The 18,778-nt window shown below is 37.2% G+C and overlaps 1 protein-coding gene across 4 annotated transcripts in view; it reads right to left on the bottom strand.

Annotated features, from left to right (window-relative positions):
- Positions 1 to 18,778, bottom strand: part of lyst (lysosomal trafficking regulator) — an 82,016-nt gene that overhangs the window by 42,330 nt on the left and 20,908 nt on the right. For all 4 annotated transcript variants that reach the window (XM_026223410.1, XM_026223409.1, XM_026223408.1 and 1 more), the window contains 5 exons: positions 15,326 to 15,416; positions 12,715 to 14,806; positions 10,672 to 11,650; positions 8,245 to 8,406; positions 203 to 359 (listed from right to left, as the gene is read on the bottom strand). In XM_026223410.1, coding sequence (XP_026079195.1) covers positions 203 to 359; positions 8,245 to 8,406; positions 10,672 to 11,650; positions 12,715 to 14,806; positions 15,326 to 15,416 — 3,481 coding nt within the window. The remainder of the gene's footprint in view (positions 1 to 202; positions 360 to 8,244; positions 8,407 to 10,671; positions 11,651 to 12,714; positions 14,807 to 15,325; positions 15,417 to 18,778) is intronic.

Below are 18,778 nucleotides of genomic sequence, written 5' to 3'. Positions count from 1 at the left end.
CTACAAATTCCCCCAGATATCAGTTACTATGCACTTTTCAGCTTGGCTAACTGTGATGATAATTACTGTGCACTTTCATTTCAGGATGTTAACATTACAATAACAAGCCTTTAAAACTAACAAACTACACAAGATACTTTTGGCTGTAGATAATATGCACATACACTCTATAGTCAAACACAGAATGAATGGGTGTTACTACCTTCCTCCTGACGGGTGGAGTCCTCAGGGTTACTCTCACTGTCTGCCTCATAGCCTTCCTCTTCTCCCAAGGGTGGAGCACCACTCACCTGAGCTTCATCCACCTCCTCTGACAGATCACCTGCTGGAGGTGCCACCTCACCGCTGACCTGACACTTCTGCGCAGAGGGACAGGAAGATCAGACACAGACGAAAAGAAGGATGGATTTGAATATTAAATAACAAAAAGACAAATTAAGAATTAATAAAATAGATTCAACTTCTTATAAAATATTAGAATGTATTCATATAAATATACTCCTTTAATAATAATAATAATAATAAAAATTGGCAGTGATGCTAATAATATATATACATAAAATTAACATAAAATGTATCATTAAATATTTAATGTGTGAATGTGTCTTAAGTCTCCGGGGTATATTTGTAACAGCCAAAAAAAAACAAAAAAAAAAACATTGTATGGGTCAAAATTATATATATATATATTTATTTATTTATGACAAAAATCATTAGGATATTAAGTAAAGATAATGTTCTAAGAAGATTGTAAATTTCCTATAGTTAATATATAGAAACCTTTTTTGATTTTTTTTTGCCTCCTTTAGATTCCAGATTTTCAAATAGTTGTATCTCAGACAAATACTGTCCTCCTAACAAACCACACATCAATGGAGAGATGATTTATTCAGCTTTCAGATGGTGTTTAAATCTCAATTTTGAAAAATGTACACTTAAGACTAAGCTTTTATGGTCCAGTGTCACTTATGAAAAAAATTATATTTAAAATAAAACAGATTTAACATTATTATATTATAATAAATTATAAATATTTCATAATATGATTATTAATATATACTTTATTATCATTATGCTATTATTAGATGGAGGGATGAATTCTAAATAATATGATGACAGATTAATGGATAAATAATTAAAACATTGCCACCATTAAGTATAAAATTATAAATACACACACACACACATACACACACACACACACACTTGATTGTATTGTTGTTGCAATTAATACTAGAAGGAGGGATGGAATTTTAATCAAAATAATATAAAGATAAATCAATTAAGAAATAACAAAAAATAAAACAATATTATCAATATTATTAATAATGTTTTGTGCATTATGTAACATTATATAATCCAATTAAAATAACAAAATAATGGGGCTTCCGGTTCCGGCGACCGAGTGAATGGCAGCGTAATTCATCGTCTCCTCCGACGATCTAATTAAAAAGTCCACTAAATCTTGAGAAAAACGAAAGCTTTTTTTTAAAACAGTCTATAATAGTGGGACAACGATGGAAACGAGAGAGAAGAGTAGGAAAATGAACACGGAGGTGCCAGAAACCGAAGGTAGACAGCAAGAAGTAGCCGACGCAACACATACGTTAGCGTTAGCTCAAAAGCAAGATGCTAACTGTCAGCAAGCTCCCTCAGATAACATGCAAACTAATCTGGACCGAATTTTGGAGGAGATTCAAAGCTTTCGCAAAGAGAATAATCGTCAGCTGGATGAAATTAAGACTGAATTAAACAAGACAAACCAAAGAATTAGTCACGCAGAGGATCGCATTGAAGAAGCTGAAACACGAATGCAAAACGTGGAAGAGATAATGCAAAAAATGATAAAAATGCAATCGCATTTGGAAAGCAAACAGATCGACCAAGAAGGTAGATCGAGAAGAGATAATATAAGGATATACAACGTGCCAGAAGGCGCAGAGAAAAATCCCATGACTGACTACATCGAACAACTTCTGCGAGACACGTTGGATTTTCCTCCGGCGGCAGAACTGCATGTGGAGAGAGCACACCGAGCACTTGCACCCAAGCCTGGAGTGAACGCGAGACCCAGGTCGATTGTAGTGAAATTCCTCAGGTACAAAATGAAAGAAGAAGTGATCCGGAAAGCATGGATGAAAAAGGATATATTTGTGGGTCAACAAAAAATCTACTTCGATCATGATTATCCCCCTGCGGTTCTGCAAAAAAGAAAGGAATACACGGAGGTAAAAAAAGCGCTAAAAGAAAAGAAGATTCGATTCCAGACCCCTTATCCGGCCAGGCTACGTGTGTTCTATGAGGATGGAACCCACATCTACAACACAGCTGACGAAGCGTATATGGATCTGAAGAAAAGAGGGTTCAACGTGGAGAAAACATCGCTGACTGAATCACTCGCTGAGCAACTAGAGCGCACTTCTTGGGAGACGGTTTCACAACGAAAAACAAGAGGAAGAAAGGCACCGAGATCGACAGACATCAGAGAACGTCTACAGGCATATAGAAGATAATGCGAAGCTGACGATTTAAAAAAAAGAGAGGAAAAAGTCTGTTTTTGGACCTTGATTCGTTAGATAGATCTTAATTTAATTTCTCTTTTCGTATTACTGAATGACAGCACATATCTACGTCGTAACGTCGGACACGTGAGTTATGTTCTTTTATATCTCATGTAAAGACGATGAACAGGAGGGCCCTTATCACCACTATGGAAGAGAAGGTTTTCCCTCCATGCCAGACGCCACTACTAACTTGTTACAGGGTCATATGTTCCTGACCCCTATCTTGGAAGCACGTTATGTTTGTTGTTTATTGTTTCTCCAGGGATTGTGCCTTGCCTTCTATCATCCTTTAGATTGCAATGTTATATTGAACAGACATGGCAAATAACGAAGTAAAAGTAATTTCTTTCAATGTGAATGGTTTGCTTAACCCAATTAAAAGGAAAAAAATCTTAAGCAAAATGAAAAAAGAAAATGCTCATATTGTATATCTACAAGAGACGCATCTGAGTAACACTGAGCATGAAAAGTTGAAAAGAATGGGATTTACCCAGATCTATTATTCTTCATATCATACAGGGCATAGAAGAGGAGTTATTATTTTGATATCCAACAAGATTATTTTTGAAAAGAAATATGAGTATGCTGATAAAGAGGGTCGATTTATCTTTGTTCATGGAGTGATGAATGGAACATATATTACTTTATTTAACATTTATGCCCCACCAGGTAGTAATGTCACCTTTTTTCAAAAGATTTTTCAGATTATATCCTCTGAAACACAAGGAATATTGATCTGTGGAGGTGATTTGAATATACATTTACAGCCTGAGCTTGACTCTTCAAACAAAAAAGTTATTTTTTCTAAACCCATCCATCGGAAAATTAACACATTGATGAATGATATTGGTATAATTGATGTATGGAGAGATCTATACCCGAATACTAAGGATTATACACATTTTTCTCCTCCACATAATGTCTATACCAGGATAGACTATTACCTCATGTTTAATAGAGATAGGACCAGGGTGACAAGCTGTGATATTGGAACGATAGATATTAGTGATCATGCCCCAATCTACCTAACAGTAAAACTAGATAATAAATCTAAGGATACTTTGTGGAAACTTAATTCGAATCTTCTTAATGATCCTTCTTTTAAAATATGTATTAAAAATGAGATTCATTCTTATTTAGAAACTAATGATAATGAAGAGGTCACACCCCCCATACTGTGGGATGCTGCAAAGGCAGTATTAAGAGGTAAAATTATAGCACTAGCCTCACTTAAAAAGAAAACTAGACAACAGGAGTTAAAAAAATTACAGCATCTATTAAATTTATTAGAAAAAGAACATAAGGACAAGCAAACCCCAAAAATACTAGAACAAATAAAGAAAACAAGAAACGAAATTAATATGCTGTATACTCAAGAAATAGAGAAAAAAATTATGTTTTCTAAGCAAAAATATTACGAAAATGGATCTAAATTTATGAAAATATTGGCATGGAAATTAAAAAAACAACAAGCAGATCAAACTATATACAAAGTCAAGGATCCTATTACCAATACAATACAAACCAAACAAGAAAATATTCATGATACTTTTGAAAGGTATTATAAAAAATTATATTCTAAAATGCCAGAAGATAGGAACCAGGAGATTGATTGTTTTTTAGATACATTGGAGTTACCTACCATTACTGATGAGCAAAATAAAACACTGATAGCAGAAATAACAGCAAATGAAGTAAAAGAGGCTATTACTAAATTAAAATCTAATAAATCTCCAGGACCGGACGGATTTACTGGAGAGTGGTATAAAGTGTTCCAAAAGGAATTAATACCTATTCTGGTCCGCACTTTTAATTGGGTTTTAAAGAATGCAATAGCTCCTCCATCCTGGAAGGATGCAGTTATATCTATTATTCCAAAAGAAGGCAAAGATAAGCTAGAATGTGGATCGTATAGACCTTTATCAATATTGAATGTCGATTATAGACTTTTCACATCAATTATGTCCAGAAGGATGGAGGATTTCTTGCCTAACCTAATAAATCAAGATCAATCAGGTTTTATCCGTCAGAGGCAGACACAGGATAATATTAGGCGTACACTGCAAGTTATGAATTATATCAAGAAAAATAAATTAAAATCAATGATTTTAAGTCTAGATGCTGAAAAAGCCTTTGATTCAGTCAATTGGATTTATCTCTATAAGGTTCTACATAAATTTGGCTTTCACAAGGATATAATTAGAAGCATACAGGCACTCTATGATACACCAACTGCAAAAATAAAGATTAATGGTTATTTATCAAAATCATTTACATTGGAAAGGGGCACTAGACAAGGATGTCCATGGTCACCTCAACTATTTGCACTATATTTAGAACCCTTAGTACAAAGCATCAGACAGGATAAAACAATTCAAGGTATCAGTATAAAAGGAGTGGAACACAAAATAGCCTGCTATGCAGATGATATACTGATTTATCTTGGAGATCCAACCAAATCTTTGCCTCAACTAATGAAACAATTTCAGAGTTCTGGCCCTCTTTCTGGATATAAATTAAATATTGATAAAACGGAAATAATTTCATATAATTATAATCCCCCTGTAAATATAAAAAATACATATTTGTTAAAATGGCATACAAAGTCATTTAAATATTTAGGTATCCATTTGACGAAAAATATAGAAAAATTACAAAGAAAGAATTTTGATCCATTAACTGTAAAAATCAGAGAAGATTTAGCCAGATGGAATCTAATTCCCTTTTTTAGTTTTAGCTCAAGGATTGAAGCAATTAAAATGAATGTATTACCAAAATATCTTTACCTATTCCAATGCCTACCTGTAGAAATATCCGGAAAACAATTCATAGAGTGGGATAAATTGCTTTCACGTTTTATTTGGCAAGGGAAAAAGCCCAGAGTACGCTTTAAAACATTGCAGCTCCCAAAGGATAAAGGAGGGTGGGCTCTTCCCTCATTAAAAGACTATTATACAGCAGCGCAAATTAGGACAGTGGTGAATTGGTGTGACCCACATTATAATGCTCCTTGGAAGGATATGGAAAACTATACTACAAAGAATATCCCTGTACAAGCAATATTAGCAGATAATAATTTAAGACAATATATAGATACGCTAGAAGACCCATGGACAAAGCTTACTTTAAATGTTTGGGCATCTGTGATAAAAGAATTTAAATTATTGGAATATACTTCCATTCTTAAATGGATTGCTTATGATTCAGACTTCACTCCAAATCAGTCGGATAATAGATTCAAGTTGTGGACAAATAAGGGAATAACTTCTTTTTGCACAATCATTGAGAAAGGTGTAATTCTAAGCTTTCAAGTATTGAAGGAAAAGATCTCATTAGAAAATCAGGATTTTTACAGATATCTTCAGGTTCGAAGTTATTATGATAAAAAAATAAAAGGGAAATTTAAAGATAATCTTAATCCACTAATAGAATTGCTTAAAAAAGCATATACATCAGGTATTAGATATAAGATAGTCTCTCAGATATACAAGAGCTTAATAAATATGAAAAAACACTCTACAAATTATATAAAAAAGAAATGGATGACAGAAAGTGGAATATTTTTTTCTGATGAAGAATGGTCAATTGTATGGAAATTTCAGTGGAAATCAACTAGGTCACTAAATTGGAAGGAGTATTGTTGGAAAAATATTATTAGATATTTTATAACACCAATACAAACAGCCAAATACAGTAATAACACTCCAAAATGTTGGCGAAACTGTGGATGCAATGAAGCAAACCATTATCATATATTTTGGGAATGCCTACATATTCAGGAATATTGGAAAGAATTACAGGATGCTCTTGAACATATTTTTAGAAGAGACATACTTCTAGAATTCAAACTACTGTATTTTGGTTGTGCTAGCTTAGAAACTACTGCAGCAGATAACAAATATCTGATGGGCGTCCTCTTAGCAGCCAGTAAGAAGGCAATTACTCGCAAATGGTTGCAACAAGAGAGACCGACATTAGATGACTGGATAGATGTGACCATAGAGATTTATATGATGGAAAAGATTACCTTTTTTGTTAACTTAAAGAGAGATGTTTTTCTGGAAAAGTGGAGGAATTGGGTTGCATATGTATCCGAAAGAAGATCAGATTTTGCTTCTATACTTAAATAGATCAAGATTAATATATAATGTATATGTTAATAATATATGTTTGTGTATTTATGTAATAATCATTTCCATAAGTCATTTGAGAATAGAATAAGTCATCTGAGGTTGTTAAGGATTGAGTTTAACTAAGACACATGTTCTTTCCCTGGATATATATAGTTTCTATTTTTATTTTTTTATTTTTTTTTGCCCTTGTTGTTTTTTTTTTTTTTTTTTTTTTTTAATATTGTTTTTATTTTTTGTTTTACTATAAAAAATTTTAAAAAAGGAAAAGAAATTATATTTTGAAATAATCGAACAAACCCAAAGTACAAATCATACTTAAAACACAGCAAGTAATTGTTCATACCTGTATTTGTTAAAACACTTTGTGATCGTAATGAGTATTATGTAAACTGAAGTATATTGTGTTGTGATTGTACTGAAATGAAAGATCAAAATAAACATAAAATAGCAAAAAAAAAATAACAAAATAATGATTATCAAATGATGAACTTCATTTGGACAACTTTAAAAGCGATTTTTTTCAATGTTTAAATTTTTTTGCACCCTCAGATTCCAGATTTTCAAATAGTTGCATCTCAGCTAAATATTGTCCTCCTAACAACTTATTGGTTTATTTATAAGTAAATGTTAAAAAAAAAAGTATAAAATCTATGGACTTGTGTGTTGTGTGATCTATGGACTGTTCAAGCATTAAAGTACGAAAAGTCCAATATCACTCTCTCATACAAATGCACACAGAGAAATCACTTCAAAATGTTAGAGCTTTTGTTTCTTCAACATCTCAACATATCAGAACAACAATAGCAGAGTAGATTCAAGCTGAGCAGACAGCAGACTCTTACCTTCTAGAAAATAAGATTTTTTCAGAATAATCTCCGATTGCATTGCAACAAAAATTTAAGTAAACAATCCGTATAACATCACTTCTGGTGTTGCCTTTGTTAGAGAGACAAAGTTTGTGATTTCAGAAAGCTGGTAAAGTAAAAAAAATATATGATTTTGGTCACAGGACCACATCAGCTGATTGTTTCCACATAAAACATATCCCCAGTGTGTCCCGCAGTGCTCAATCACACAAAAACACACAAAGAGGCTGTTTATCCTTGTTGGCCAGAGGTCATTTTATTTCAGAAAGCAGATTTACGTATTAAATAACTGACGAGTGGCAAAACAAATTCTTACTATGTCCAAATGATAAGATTTATTTGGGAATTATTTGGTGATGCGTTTCACTGCAAACAACACTGCTGGCAAGAAGAGCCCTCAATGCAACTGAGAGCATCTACAAAGCCAGTTATATAAATATTGCAACTAGCAACATACTAATAGAAAATTAATTATATAGCAGACAATACACCTTATAGATTTTGTATTTTGTCACCAAAAGTTCATTTTATTTTAGAGAATTCACTACTTTCTTTAGCTTTAGACAGCAGGCCATGAAAGGGAACTACTTGGTTGGGTGAGATAAAAGAAGCGCAGTGAGATGAAGATCAGACTCAAGCCTCAGCAGGGCTGTACAGGATGGGAACAAGCAACTAAATTACCTTGTCAGGTTTCTCCTCGATGACATCTGGACTGCAGAACATCTCCGCCAGTCCCACACGGAGTAAGGAATCAAACAGGGGAACAGCTAGTTCAGAATTAACAACTCCAGATCGAGAGAGCTGATCCCGGACCTCACACAGAGTCTCCTCCACAGACTGCAGCTATGGGACACAGTGTGGAAAATTACACTCTTCGAGAATGAGAACAGGACATAGTCACTCATTTCAAAACGGCCACCAAAAGCTCTGTTCCAAAGCCTAGCATGCCTACACTGACACTTTCAGGTATCATTTAAGGCCCCTGATGCAACATCACATTTCTCCGATATTAAGAAAAGAAGAAAAATCATTGTCTTAAATCTAATAAAACTGATAACCATTACTGAATTTACTGTATTTAAAAAAAAATGTTTATGGTTAATCCTAAAGTGTACTTTGTTCTTTACACTTTTGGTCAAGCATGCAAAGCCAGATTTTATTTTGTACGCTGAGCTGCATGAGGATCTAATATGTTGAGCGTTTGTGTTTGTGCATGCTTAGGGTTGCCAACTTCAGAAAAAGAAAATAAGGGACAAATGTGTTTTTTCTTAGAAAAATAAGGTACACGTTCCTGTTTTATATATATTTTACATTTTAAATGTTTTTTAAATGGAGTCTCTTATGCTCATCAAGGCTGTATTTATTCGATAAAAGATATAGAAAAAATTGTAATACTCTAATATATTATTGCAATTTCTAACATTGGTTCCTATCTTAATATATTTCATATGATTTCTGAAAGGATCATGTGACATTGAAGACTGGAGTAATGATGCTGAAAATCCAGTGCTGCATCACAGAAATAAATTATATTTACAATTATGTTAAAATAGAAAACTGTTATGTTAAACTGCAATAATTTTTTTAGTAGTTTTGATAAAATAAATGAATTAAGCATAAGAAACTTGTTTAACAAACAAAAAAAACAACAAAAAATTTATCCCAAACGTTTTAACCTTTGTGTGTGTGTGTGTGTGTGCGTGTGTATGTGTGTGTGTATATACAGTAGGCCTACTACAGTATATGCATATTTTTCAATTAAAGAGAACTTATAGAAATAATATGGCCTGCTTTTGGTGCTCAACACTTCATTGGCCAGTTTGTGTTTTAAGAATGAGATTCAAGGTTAAGACTACACATAAAATGTCAAATGTTTTATCTATTTAACAACATTACCTACAACAGAGAAAGATGACTTCCCTTATAGGTCACATCTTCCATCCGGTAACGTGCATGTTTTCTTGCCTGGCTGGATGTTGGACTTACGAAAAATAATCATGCTGTTTGCAAACTGACTTGCTGAAGTTGAAACTTCAAAGTCGTGGCCTAGTGGTTAGAGAGTTTGACTCCTAACCCTAGGGTTGTGGGTTCGAATCTCGAGCCGGCAATACCACTACTTAGGTACCCTCGAGCAAGGCATCAAATCCCCAACTGCTCCCTGGGCGCCGCAGCATAAATGGCTGCCCACTGCTCTGGGTGTGTGTTCACTGCTCTGTGTGTGTGTGCGCACTTTGGATGGGTTAAATGCAGAGCATGAATTCTGAGTATGGGTCACCATACTTGGCTGAATATCACGTCACTTTGGTCTTAAAGCCTCCAAAAATCAAACACTTGTCCAAAAATATATAATTAATTCTCAGTCTAGAGTTTGTAATTTGTATGGTCTAAGAGGTCATGCGGAATATGCCTTAAACTGTGTTCCACAGGGCTTTCATATGGAAAGCTTCTTTGATGTCTTTAATACGGGATGATTCTGTATTATACAGAACAGTTGGCAACCCTATGCATGCTATCAAATAGAGTATACTTTGATAGACAATGTGTTCACTGTATGAATACACAAAAACATTCTAATCAAATCTGAAGAATACATTGGGCTTTAGGTAGGGTGATCATATGTCCTCTTTTTCCCTAGACGTGTACTGGCTGGGATTTCTAAATTGCCTAAAATGTCTGGTTTTGGCTTTGCTTTACCAATGTTTTCATACCTGAAGGTAGTGACCGAAAAATAGTTTAACCATGAGCATATAGGCATTGTACATAATTAACCAGTTGTGGCATGCGAGAAAGTGGGATCTACAGAGAACAATCAAAGCAATGCAAATACATAGCCTACATATGTGTATGAGGACTGTAGAGATCATGTCAACAGAAATACAAAGACAATTTAGGCAATTTAGAAATCCCGGCCTGGACATCTCCAGGACAAAGAGGACATATGGTTCACATACTTTACGGTTCTGTGTTGTTAGCTCACCAGTACTGAAATCAGTAGCCTCCTTTGCATTTTTATTTGAGTAGTGACCCGTTTACATGGGACTCATTCCATCCCCTTACAAGGCAGCTCACTAGGGTTTGAAACAGAGCTAGTATGTGTGTCCACTGTACCTGAAAGGATAGGTCTGGTTCAAGTCTCTGTAGAGCTGAATTGGCACTGTGGAGGCAGATTGCCAAAAGCGCCTCCAGCAGTCGGATGCTCTGGAGAGGCCATTCCTCTTCAAGCCTGTGTGTTGGGTCACTTGACTTGCTCTCAACTTGAGAGGGGCTGAAAGTGTCGTGCTGGTGGGATTCCTCTGTACCAGCGGCTGTCGTTATATTGTCAAACTGTCCTGCATGTGCTTGAGTTGGAGTGTCTACATGAGATGGACTGCTTTTGCCCTTACTCTCTCTCTTTTTCTTAAATTTACAATCTTTGTTTTTAGAAGTGAGTTTCTGGATCACCATTGTCATTAGACGCAAACAGACGTCTAGACCTCCCAGTCTAAAGAACTGCCTCTGGAATACTGGACTGGCCATGTACACCCAACGGCATACTGACCAAACATCGGCAGCTCTGCGTATCTGTTCTTTAGAGGGAAGAGCCACACTGTCTGGGGAAAGGCAGGGCAGTCGTCCACCCAATGGTTCACTAGCCGTACTATCATAGCCTGAGGTGTCTTCAGAGTCATTTGCAGAGTCTCTGTCAGAGTCTGCCTCTTTGCTTACACATAAGAAGGCTACACACAGAAAAAGATTGATCGTATTCAAATGCACCTCACCTCGGTTACGTGCTAATGCTGAAAATGCACTTTTGCCCTTTGGGTGAGGGCATGCCTCTTTCAGGCCTTCATAAAATTTAGTGAGGCTCTGAGGTCCTTCGCCAGCCCCACGTGAACTCAGTTCCTCTACAAGCCCCAGAACAGCTTCTCTCTCCGTACCATCCGCTCTTTCCAGCTCATGCACAGCAGATTCCGTGTGATGGAAACACGCATTTAAGATAAGTGTCTCGAATGCTTTCAGTGCCCACGGACGAGTGGAGTCCAAGTAGATCAACTCTGTGATTTGGTTCAGTCCATTACAACTCAGGAACAATTCCCGAACCACCCGGCTGAATTGGAAGACAAAATCAGAAGCTATAAATTGGAATCTTTGATTATTTCAAAGGCCATTTTAGAGGCTTTCACACTAACACTTTAGATCCAAACAGAGCTTGGTTTGCATGAAAAATGATTAATGTGAAAGCTTTCAATGCAAGTCAGGGAGTGCACTGCATTATTGAACTAGAAACTACCTGTAGGAGATCTTCAGTTGCAATGGAAATTAGTGACACAGGTTAGGGCTGCACAATTAATCTAAATTATATAGCAAAGCCAATACATCGCAATAAGGCAGAAGCTGCAATTATCATGTGCATCTTTCAGTAAACAGTGAATCTTCATACGAAGGCCAGAGTGTGCTCCTGCAATGAAACTCCAAATATGCCTTGCAGAAGAAACCCAGGAAATCCCTATAGGGGTTGCTGAATAAACAGATTTAACTTCTTTCATTAATTCATCATGACAATGTATGGTTTATCTGAGTTATTATTATAATAAAGTATACAATAAAGCAACGTTAATCGACATTAACTTTATCATTGCTTAGAATATTATGAAATATGTTGTGTGCCTTATTCTGTGTAAGAAGCCACATCACCTCACAGAAGGATTTATTTCACTTGACTTACATTATGAAGTGAGTTTAGAGTAGAAACATGTTATTAAATGTGATATTTTCACGTGTATTCAGATGGAGCAGCATTTAGTACACAAAGCTGTAGTTCACTGACAAGCTGAGCAAAATCATGTTCGTAATTGCAGACCATTTAATCGCACGATTATGAAAACAATTTTGCATAGCTTAGTGAAATAAGACATGTGTAGTAAATGCTGCTCAATCTGAAAACACGTGCTGGAGATTTACTACTAATCACAGAAACGGCTTTACTGACAAGATGCAAGATGCTCATGACAATCACCTGCAATTAATGATACAGGTGAGAGTGAGCATGCAGTATAATCATGCAGAGTGAGTACAATCTGAGTAAATATGCCCAGTGTGAAAGTCCCCTTAAATAAATAATCAACAGTGAACTGGAGGAAAAAGGAAGATATAAAAAAAACATGGTCATACCTTGACTTCAGCAGAGCAGGCAGAGTTTGAAGATAAACCAGAAGTACCTCAACTGGGAGACAATTGGTATGGTAACTGCAGACTTGGCTACACGAAGTTGACACACCAAGTTGCTGGGCATGATGGGTTAGTTCCACACCCCGCTGAAGAACTGGATTAAAAATATGAGTGTAGAGTTGCCACTGGACTACTGCATTGCCTCGTAAAGTCAACTGGCATACATGACCGGCAATTTGTTGACTCAAATGCCAGTCTTCCCCAAACACAATTTCTTGATAGGCCTCTAAAGCATCCCATTTCCATAGCATGTCTTCAGTTCCTCCACTGGGCAGTATACCTTGGGAACGATAAGAGGGAGACGGGGACGTGGATAAGTTTGATTCTTTCTTAGGTCCATAACCCTGCAGAGTCTCTTCAAGGCCAGGTAACTGGCTACTATCCAAAGTGCAAATGTTGCAGGAGGCTAGCTTGGCCTTTTCTGAACGTTGACCACCTCCAAGCTGTTCTAAGACTAGTCTACTAAGGACACTCAACACGTGGGACTGGTAGCTCCGAAGTCCTGGAGCCTGAAATGCCTGGAGCATTGGTCCAATTACAGACCTTGGGTCCATGCAGCAACAGATGCCAACAGCTTGCACTCCAGCCAGTACCTGAAGAACAGCAGGACCTGAGGGTGACAGGCGCTGGAAAAGACGCAAACATTGGTGGGCACAAGCTGCGAGGCAACAACAGCGTTCAGGGTACCGCACTTCTCCATCTTGACCCTCTGATATCTCCTCAAAAGGATTACGTCGGGCTGCTTGCTTGAAAGCGGATACCGGCAGTCCTGAGAGGTCACGGTGATGGTGCATAAAGTGGGTGTATTCACAGCGACGGTGTCGACGACGTGCACAAACAGACTGGTGCAGCTGCTCTGACTTGGCCCTCTTAACAGCACTGATTATCTTAAGTACATCAGCTATTAGACAACGCAGATGCTCTGATGCCTCATTGCCAACTTCTGAATCTCGAGCTTCTGCTAATGCCTCAAGGCGCAGAGCTGTTGCCTCAAAGAGCTCCAAGCCACGGTGTTGGACAAATTCATGAACTAACTCAAGAGACTGACTGAAAAAGAAAGGGTTGGGAGCAGAGGCCTGTAAGCAACCTAGTAGTAGTTGCAGGACACCCTCCAAGAGTTCTGGCAGAAGCAAGGCCCGGTGACGGTACCTTGAAAAGGAAAAATCTTCTTGAATCTCCTGCAGAGTCTTCTTTGGCCTTGGAGCAAAAGGGTCAGCTTGCCTTTCTAAACAGGTACGAATCTTTAAAGTTGCTCTGAGGAGGTCAGTCAAGCTTCGACGCAGATTATCAGGCAGTGTCTCATTTTGACCCACATCTACAAACATCAAGTGCAGGATTGTGCGTAGAAGCATCCTTTGAACAAGTGCAATTGGCTCCTCAGTCCAGCCTCCAGCTAGCTCATCGATCCCACCTCCAGCACCACCGCCAGGGCCACAGCAGTCACCAAATTCTGTGAGTATCTCTGTGAGGGTGGGAACAACACTGACCGCCAAGCTTGGGTTATGATTGATGGTCATGTCGAATTTGCAGACTTTTTCAAGAAGAGAAAGTAGAACATGGCAAAGGTCAAAAGGTGAGTTTTCCATACGGTTGAAGATGGAGAGAGTAGTGGGGTCTGTTAGCATGTTAGGATCTAGAGTTGGAGATCCAAACAGTCTCATGTGAGGTTGGGAAGGCTCAATGGTGCCCATGGCATCGAAAGTGGGATGTTGCGATGCTGGCTGTGATGGATTGTTGGACTGATGGATCTGGCAACTAACACGAATGGCCGAGCTGTGGAATCTGCGATGTTTGCTCCCAGTGTTTGTGGTCTTATCATCCGAGTTGGCTTCAGAATCTGATGTGGAAAGCTGAGATTTGCGTGCATCCCTCACAGAGTATCGCTGAGCTGTCCTTCGTGATCGACGTGACTTCCAGGAGCCAGATAAACGCTTCCCAGAGTTCTGCACATCACAGCTATCTTGCCCCGCCTTTTGAGGGATGGTCCTTCTCTCTTGGCATAGAAACACATTTAGTAATGAAGGCAGGATGAAATCTAAAGTCAAAAAGCAGAGTAGGAAAGGAATAAGTTTAACGGATTGTCCTGACTACCATCAACTGGTTTAATCTGGTTTCATGATGCAATTCATGATGACCTCAAGAGGTCTGTTTACAACACAACTGCGGGAACTAATAACTCAACAATGTGGAAAGCAGCTGCTAGAAAAGACCAGAATTCCTGCACTAAATACCTTAGGTCTCAAGCTCAATGAAAAGTCTTATCCTTTCCATCATCCTTTAACCCTACTGTTTCATAAGTCAAGCCATCTCATGGTTTCACTTATTGTCCATGCAGGCATTTACTTAAAAAATTCATGATGTCCTTGGAAGATGACCGCCATAATATACGTTATAAAACAAGTTGTATAGAAGTATATCATCTTTCCAACTGAATGCATTGCCAGGATGTCACATAATATTAGAACATAATTATTTAATTTAAGGCTTAAGGTTATAGTATACCTCTACTGCATTCTCAAAATAATTAAGGCCTTAATTAAATGTAGTGACTCACCTGGGGCTTTTTCCTCTTGAACAGGAATCTTCCAGACCAGAGGTAGCAGAGACAACAAGAGTGTAAGCAGCTCTTCACGACAGGTCAACTCCTAAGTAAAATGTTAGAGGTTAATTCAGGATTTTGAACTGAATTCTTCACTCAATCCATCCAAATCCAATCAAAAACAGTCTCCTTGTGTTGATAACCACCTAGAAGACCACCACCTTTCTTTTCTAACTTCTCTCCTCTCTTTAGTTTCTAGAATTACACAAAAGATAGAAAGTTACAGAAAACAAAAACTATCCAATGGTTTTCTTCCAACTGCCTAAGACAAATACAGGTTTTGCTGGACATGAAGTACAACAGCAAGCCTCTAAATAATGGCTCCACCCTGAGCAAGAAAGCATTCCTCGCAAGGAGAAGTGAAAGCACCCTGCCACATGTGAATTAAAAGCAAATACAGGGGGCTGCGTTCCACAGTGCTGTGTGACCCCACGTAAACAATCATCTGGCAACATACTCATAAGCTAATTAGCAAAGTGGCTAGGGACCCGTATTGACCCACCACTATGCAAACACACAGGCGATTGATGTAGTGTTGAGAGATAGTTAAGCAGTGCTGAGTTCAGAGAAAAGCCCCATGTCTTGCGAGTGAGAACCACTCCAGACATGATTCATAAGAACTCTCACTTCAAGGAGATAGAATGAAGTAGAGGCGGCAGAAAGGGGTCTCAAGAAAAACACGGGATCAAATAAACCACTTGTCATTTCTTTCGGCATCATGTGAAAAAATCAGTTGATAAATAACATAGAAAATGATTTTTACTTACCTGTCAGTTTAAAAAAAATGTGAATAATAAAATAATACAAAACAGTAATGCACTAACAACGGCTGTGCATGGTGCCAGGCAATATTATTATATTGAAAAGCAGTTTCAAAAGTATAGCCCGTTATTTAAAACATCGTAACCGCATTGCTAGAAAGAACATCTTTGCATAATACACAAAAGAAAAAGAAAAGGAACCGTTTACATGGAACAAACTTTACTCACAGGAACAACCCTAATGAAAAATAACCAGAAGTTCATCTGATAGTTCCACCTCAAAAACACCAATTTGGATACACTATAAATAGAGTACTAATTTTAAGACATTATATTACTGCAAACTGTGTCTAAACCAGTGTTATTTTGATATTGTTGGGATATTTTTATTAATAATTTGAAATCAATTATTTATTTTTATATACTTTTTGTTTTCATTTTAATTTTGAAGTTTTAGAAATTTGGTTGTGTTTTGTCATTATTATTTTTCTTTTAAAATGTCTATATAGCTTAGACTTACACTTAGTTATTTTAACTATTTAACTAGTTATTTAAGTACTTCAAGTTGAACTAAATGAAAATGAGAAATGGAATGTGCTGAAATAAAAAGTTATGGTTTTCAAATACATTTTAATTTATTTCAGGTAAAGTTTATTTTCAAGTAACTATTTTTTCAATGGTTTTAGTTTGTTTTGGTCAACTATAGAAACCCTTGTCTACATATAAAATTGCAAACATGCAAAACAATAACTCTCAATGACTAGAGTTTTTCAGTATTTTCTAAGTCACATTGTGTAGTTCACTTGCAGTGTGTCAACAGAGAAATGGATGTCTGTATTTATGGGCTTCACTGCTCTAAGCAAATATTTTCTTTCTCCTTCCTCGTGTCTGCAAGGAAAGATCCAGAAAGAAACAGCAAGAGTATATCCCAGGTTCCATTTATTAAGTCTGTATGGAGTCCGAGGTCCATAGAAAAGGCATTAGAGGATGAACACAGATCCAACGCTATGTTTCACTAATCATCTTTTTATATATATATATATTAGGGGTGTAACGGTTCACAAAATTCACGGTTCGGTTCGATACGATACACTGATGTCACGGTTCGGTTCGGTTCGGTTCGATACGTTTTAGATACAGCAAAATGTAAAAACATCTCAACTTTTCAGAATGCCGCAAGCGCACCACGGGTCATGTGACAAGAACCAACCAATCAGCTTCATCCTTTCCCGTAACAACGTTGAGAGCTCAGCCAAGATGAAGGAACAGCTGATCATAGTTGTATATGGATTGCAATTTTGAAATAAATTTAGTAGCAGAGCTACTGCAAGCGATTTTTAGAGCTGCAAATCCATTTATCCTTCGCTGAAATTTCCGCGTCTCATGGAGAGAGCACGTCATTGTTGCTTAGCAAAGACAGACGCCTCATGAGCGCTTCTGCCCGAGCGCTTTGGAAAGGAGGAGAAAGACGCGCTTAGCGTTTTCCACGCGTTTTTAGGCACGATATGTGAACGGCCCCTAAGGCGCTCGCTCACTCAGCACGCGCTGAAGGCTCGTTGCAAAATGTCGAATGCCTTTAACAGACCAGAAATATAAGATCCTAAAATAACCAACAGGTCTGGTGTTTGGGTTGGATTCCCTGTAAGCTATAGTGTCTAAATGCTGCAGGGATAGTTTGCTGCGTGCATGTTTCTCCGTTTTTTCGTCTTTTCCCAGATAGTACTGACGCATATATCCCAGATATTCCCGCTGGTGTTTTTTTTTTTTTTTTTTTTTATTCCCGCTGGTGTACCCTGTCATGTTGCAGATACGACATACCGTTGTTTTTTTATCCACCACTCTCTTGCCATCACCATTATAGCTTAAAGGGAATCCAAAGTGCACCCAAACACCAGACCTGTTGGTTATTGGAGGATCTTCTCATTTCTAGTCTGTTAAACGCATTGGCTATTTTGCAACGAGCCTTCAGCGCGTACTGAGTGAGCGAGCGCCTGCTGAGTAGCCTAACATAAACATATAAGATGGTGTTTTTTTCTTCTTCGGGAGTGTCAGGGGCGTTGCCTGTTACGTTGTTTGGGTTATTGGGCTACCTTGTTGAACGCATATCATTATATTTCTCTCTCTCTCTTTTTTTTTTTTTTTTCAAATATAATTAATTACTCCAACGAACCGTTCGGTATACATAATGCGTACCGCGTACCGAACCGAAAGCGTCGTACCGAACGGTTCAATACGAATACGCGTATCGTTACACCCCTAATATATATATATATAAAGAACTGAAAACAATATATACATATAGGCAATTCATCAAAACTCACTTTAATTCTTGAGATTTTAATGCATGGACGCTTAAGTAAAACTTAAGTCACTGCATAAAGAAATACTTTAAAGATCCACTGTATGCAGTATTTATGTGAATGCATGAAGCATTCAGGAATGTTACTCAGCTCTGTTGTGACTGTGACATATCACCATGCTATTTCTGAACAACACCAGCATTTGGACAGGAATTCAGTCCCTAAATAACACGTCTTTTGAGTTTGACTAATACATTTCCATGACTTGTCCAGGAATTATTCAGTCAGTGAGCATGACAAGAGAATAAAAACGGATGTATTCTGAATTGTATTTTTCCATTACGTTT

The sequence above is a fragment of the Carassius auratus genome, chromosome 38 (genome assembly GCF_003368295.1).
Source record: "Carassius auratus strain Wakin chromosome 38, ASM336829v1, whole genome shotgun sequence".
NCBI lineage: Eukaryota > Metazoa > Chordata > Actinopteri > Cypriniformes > Cyprinidae > Carassius > Carassius auratus.
This window is presented reverse-complemented; position numbering and strand designations above follow the sequence as displayed.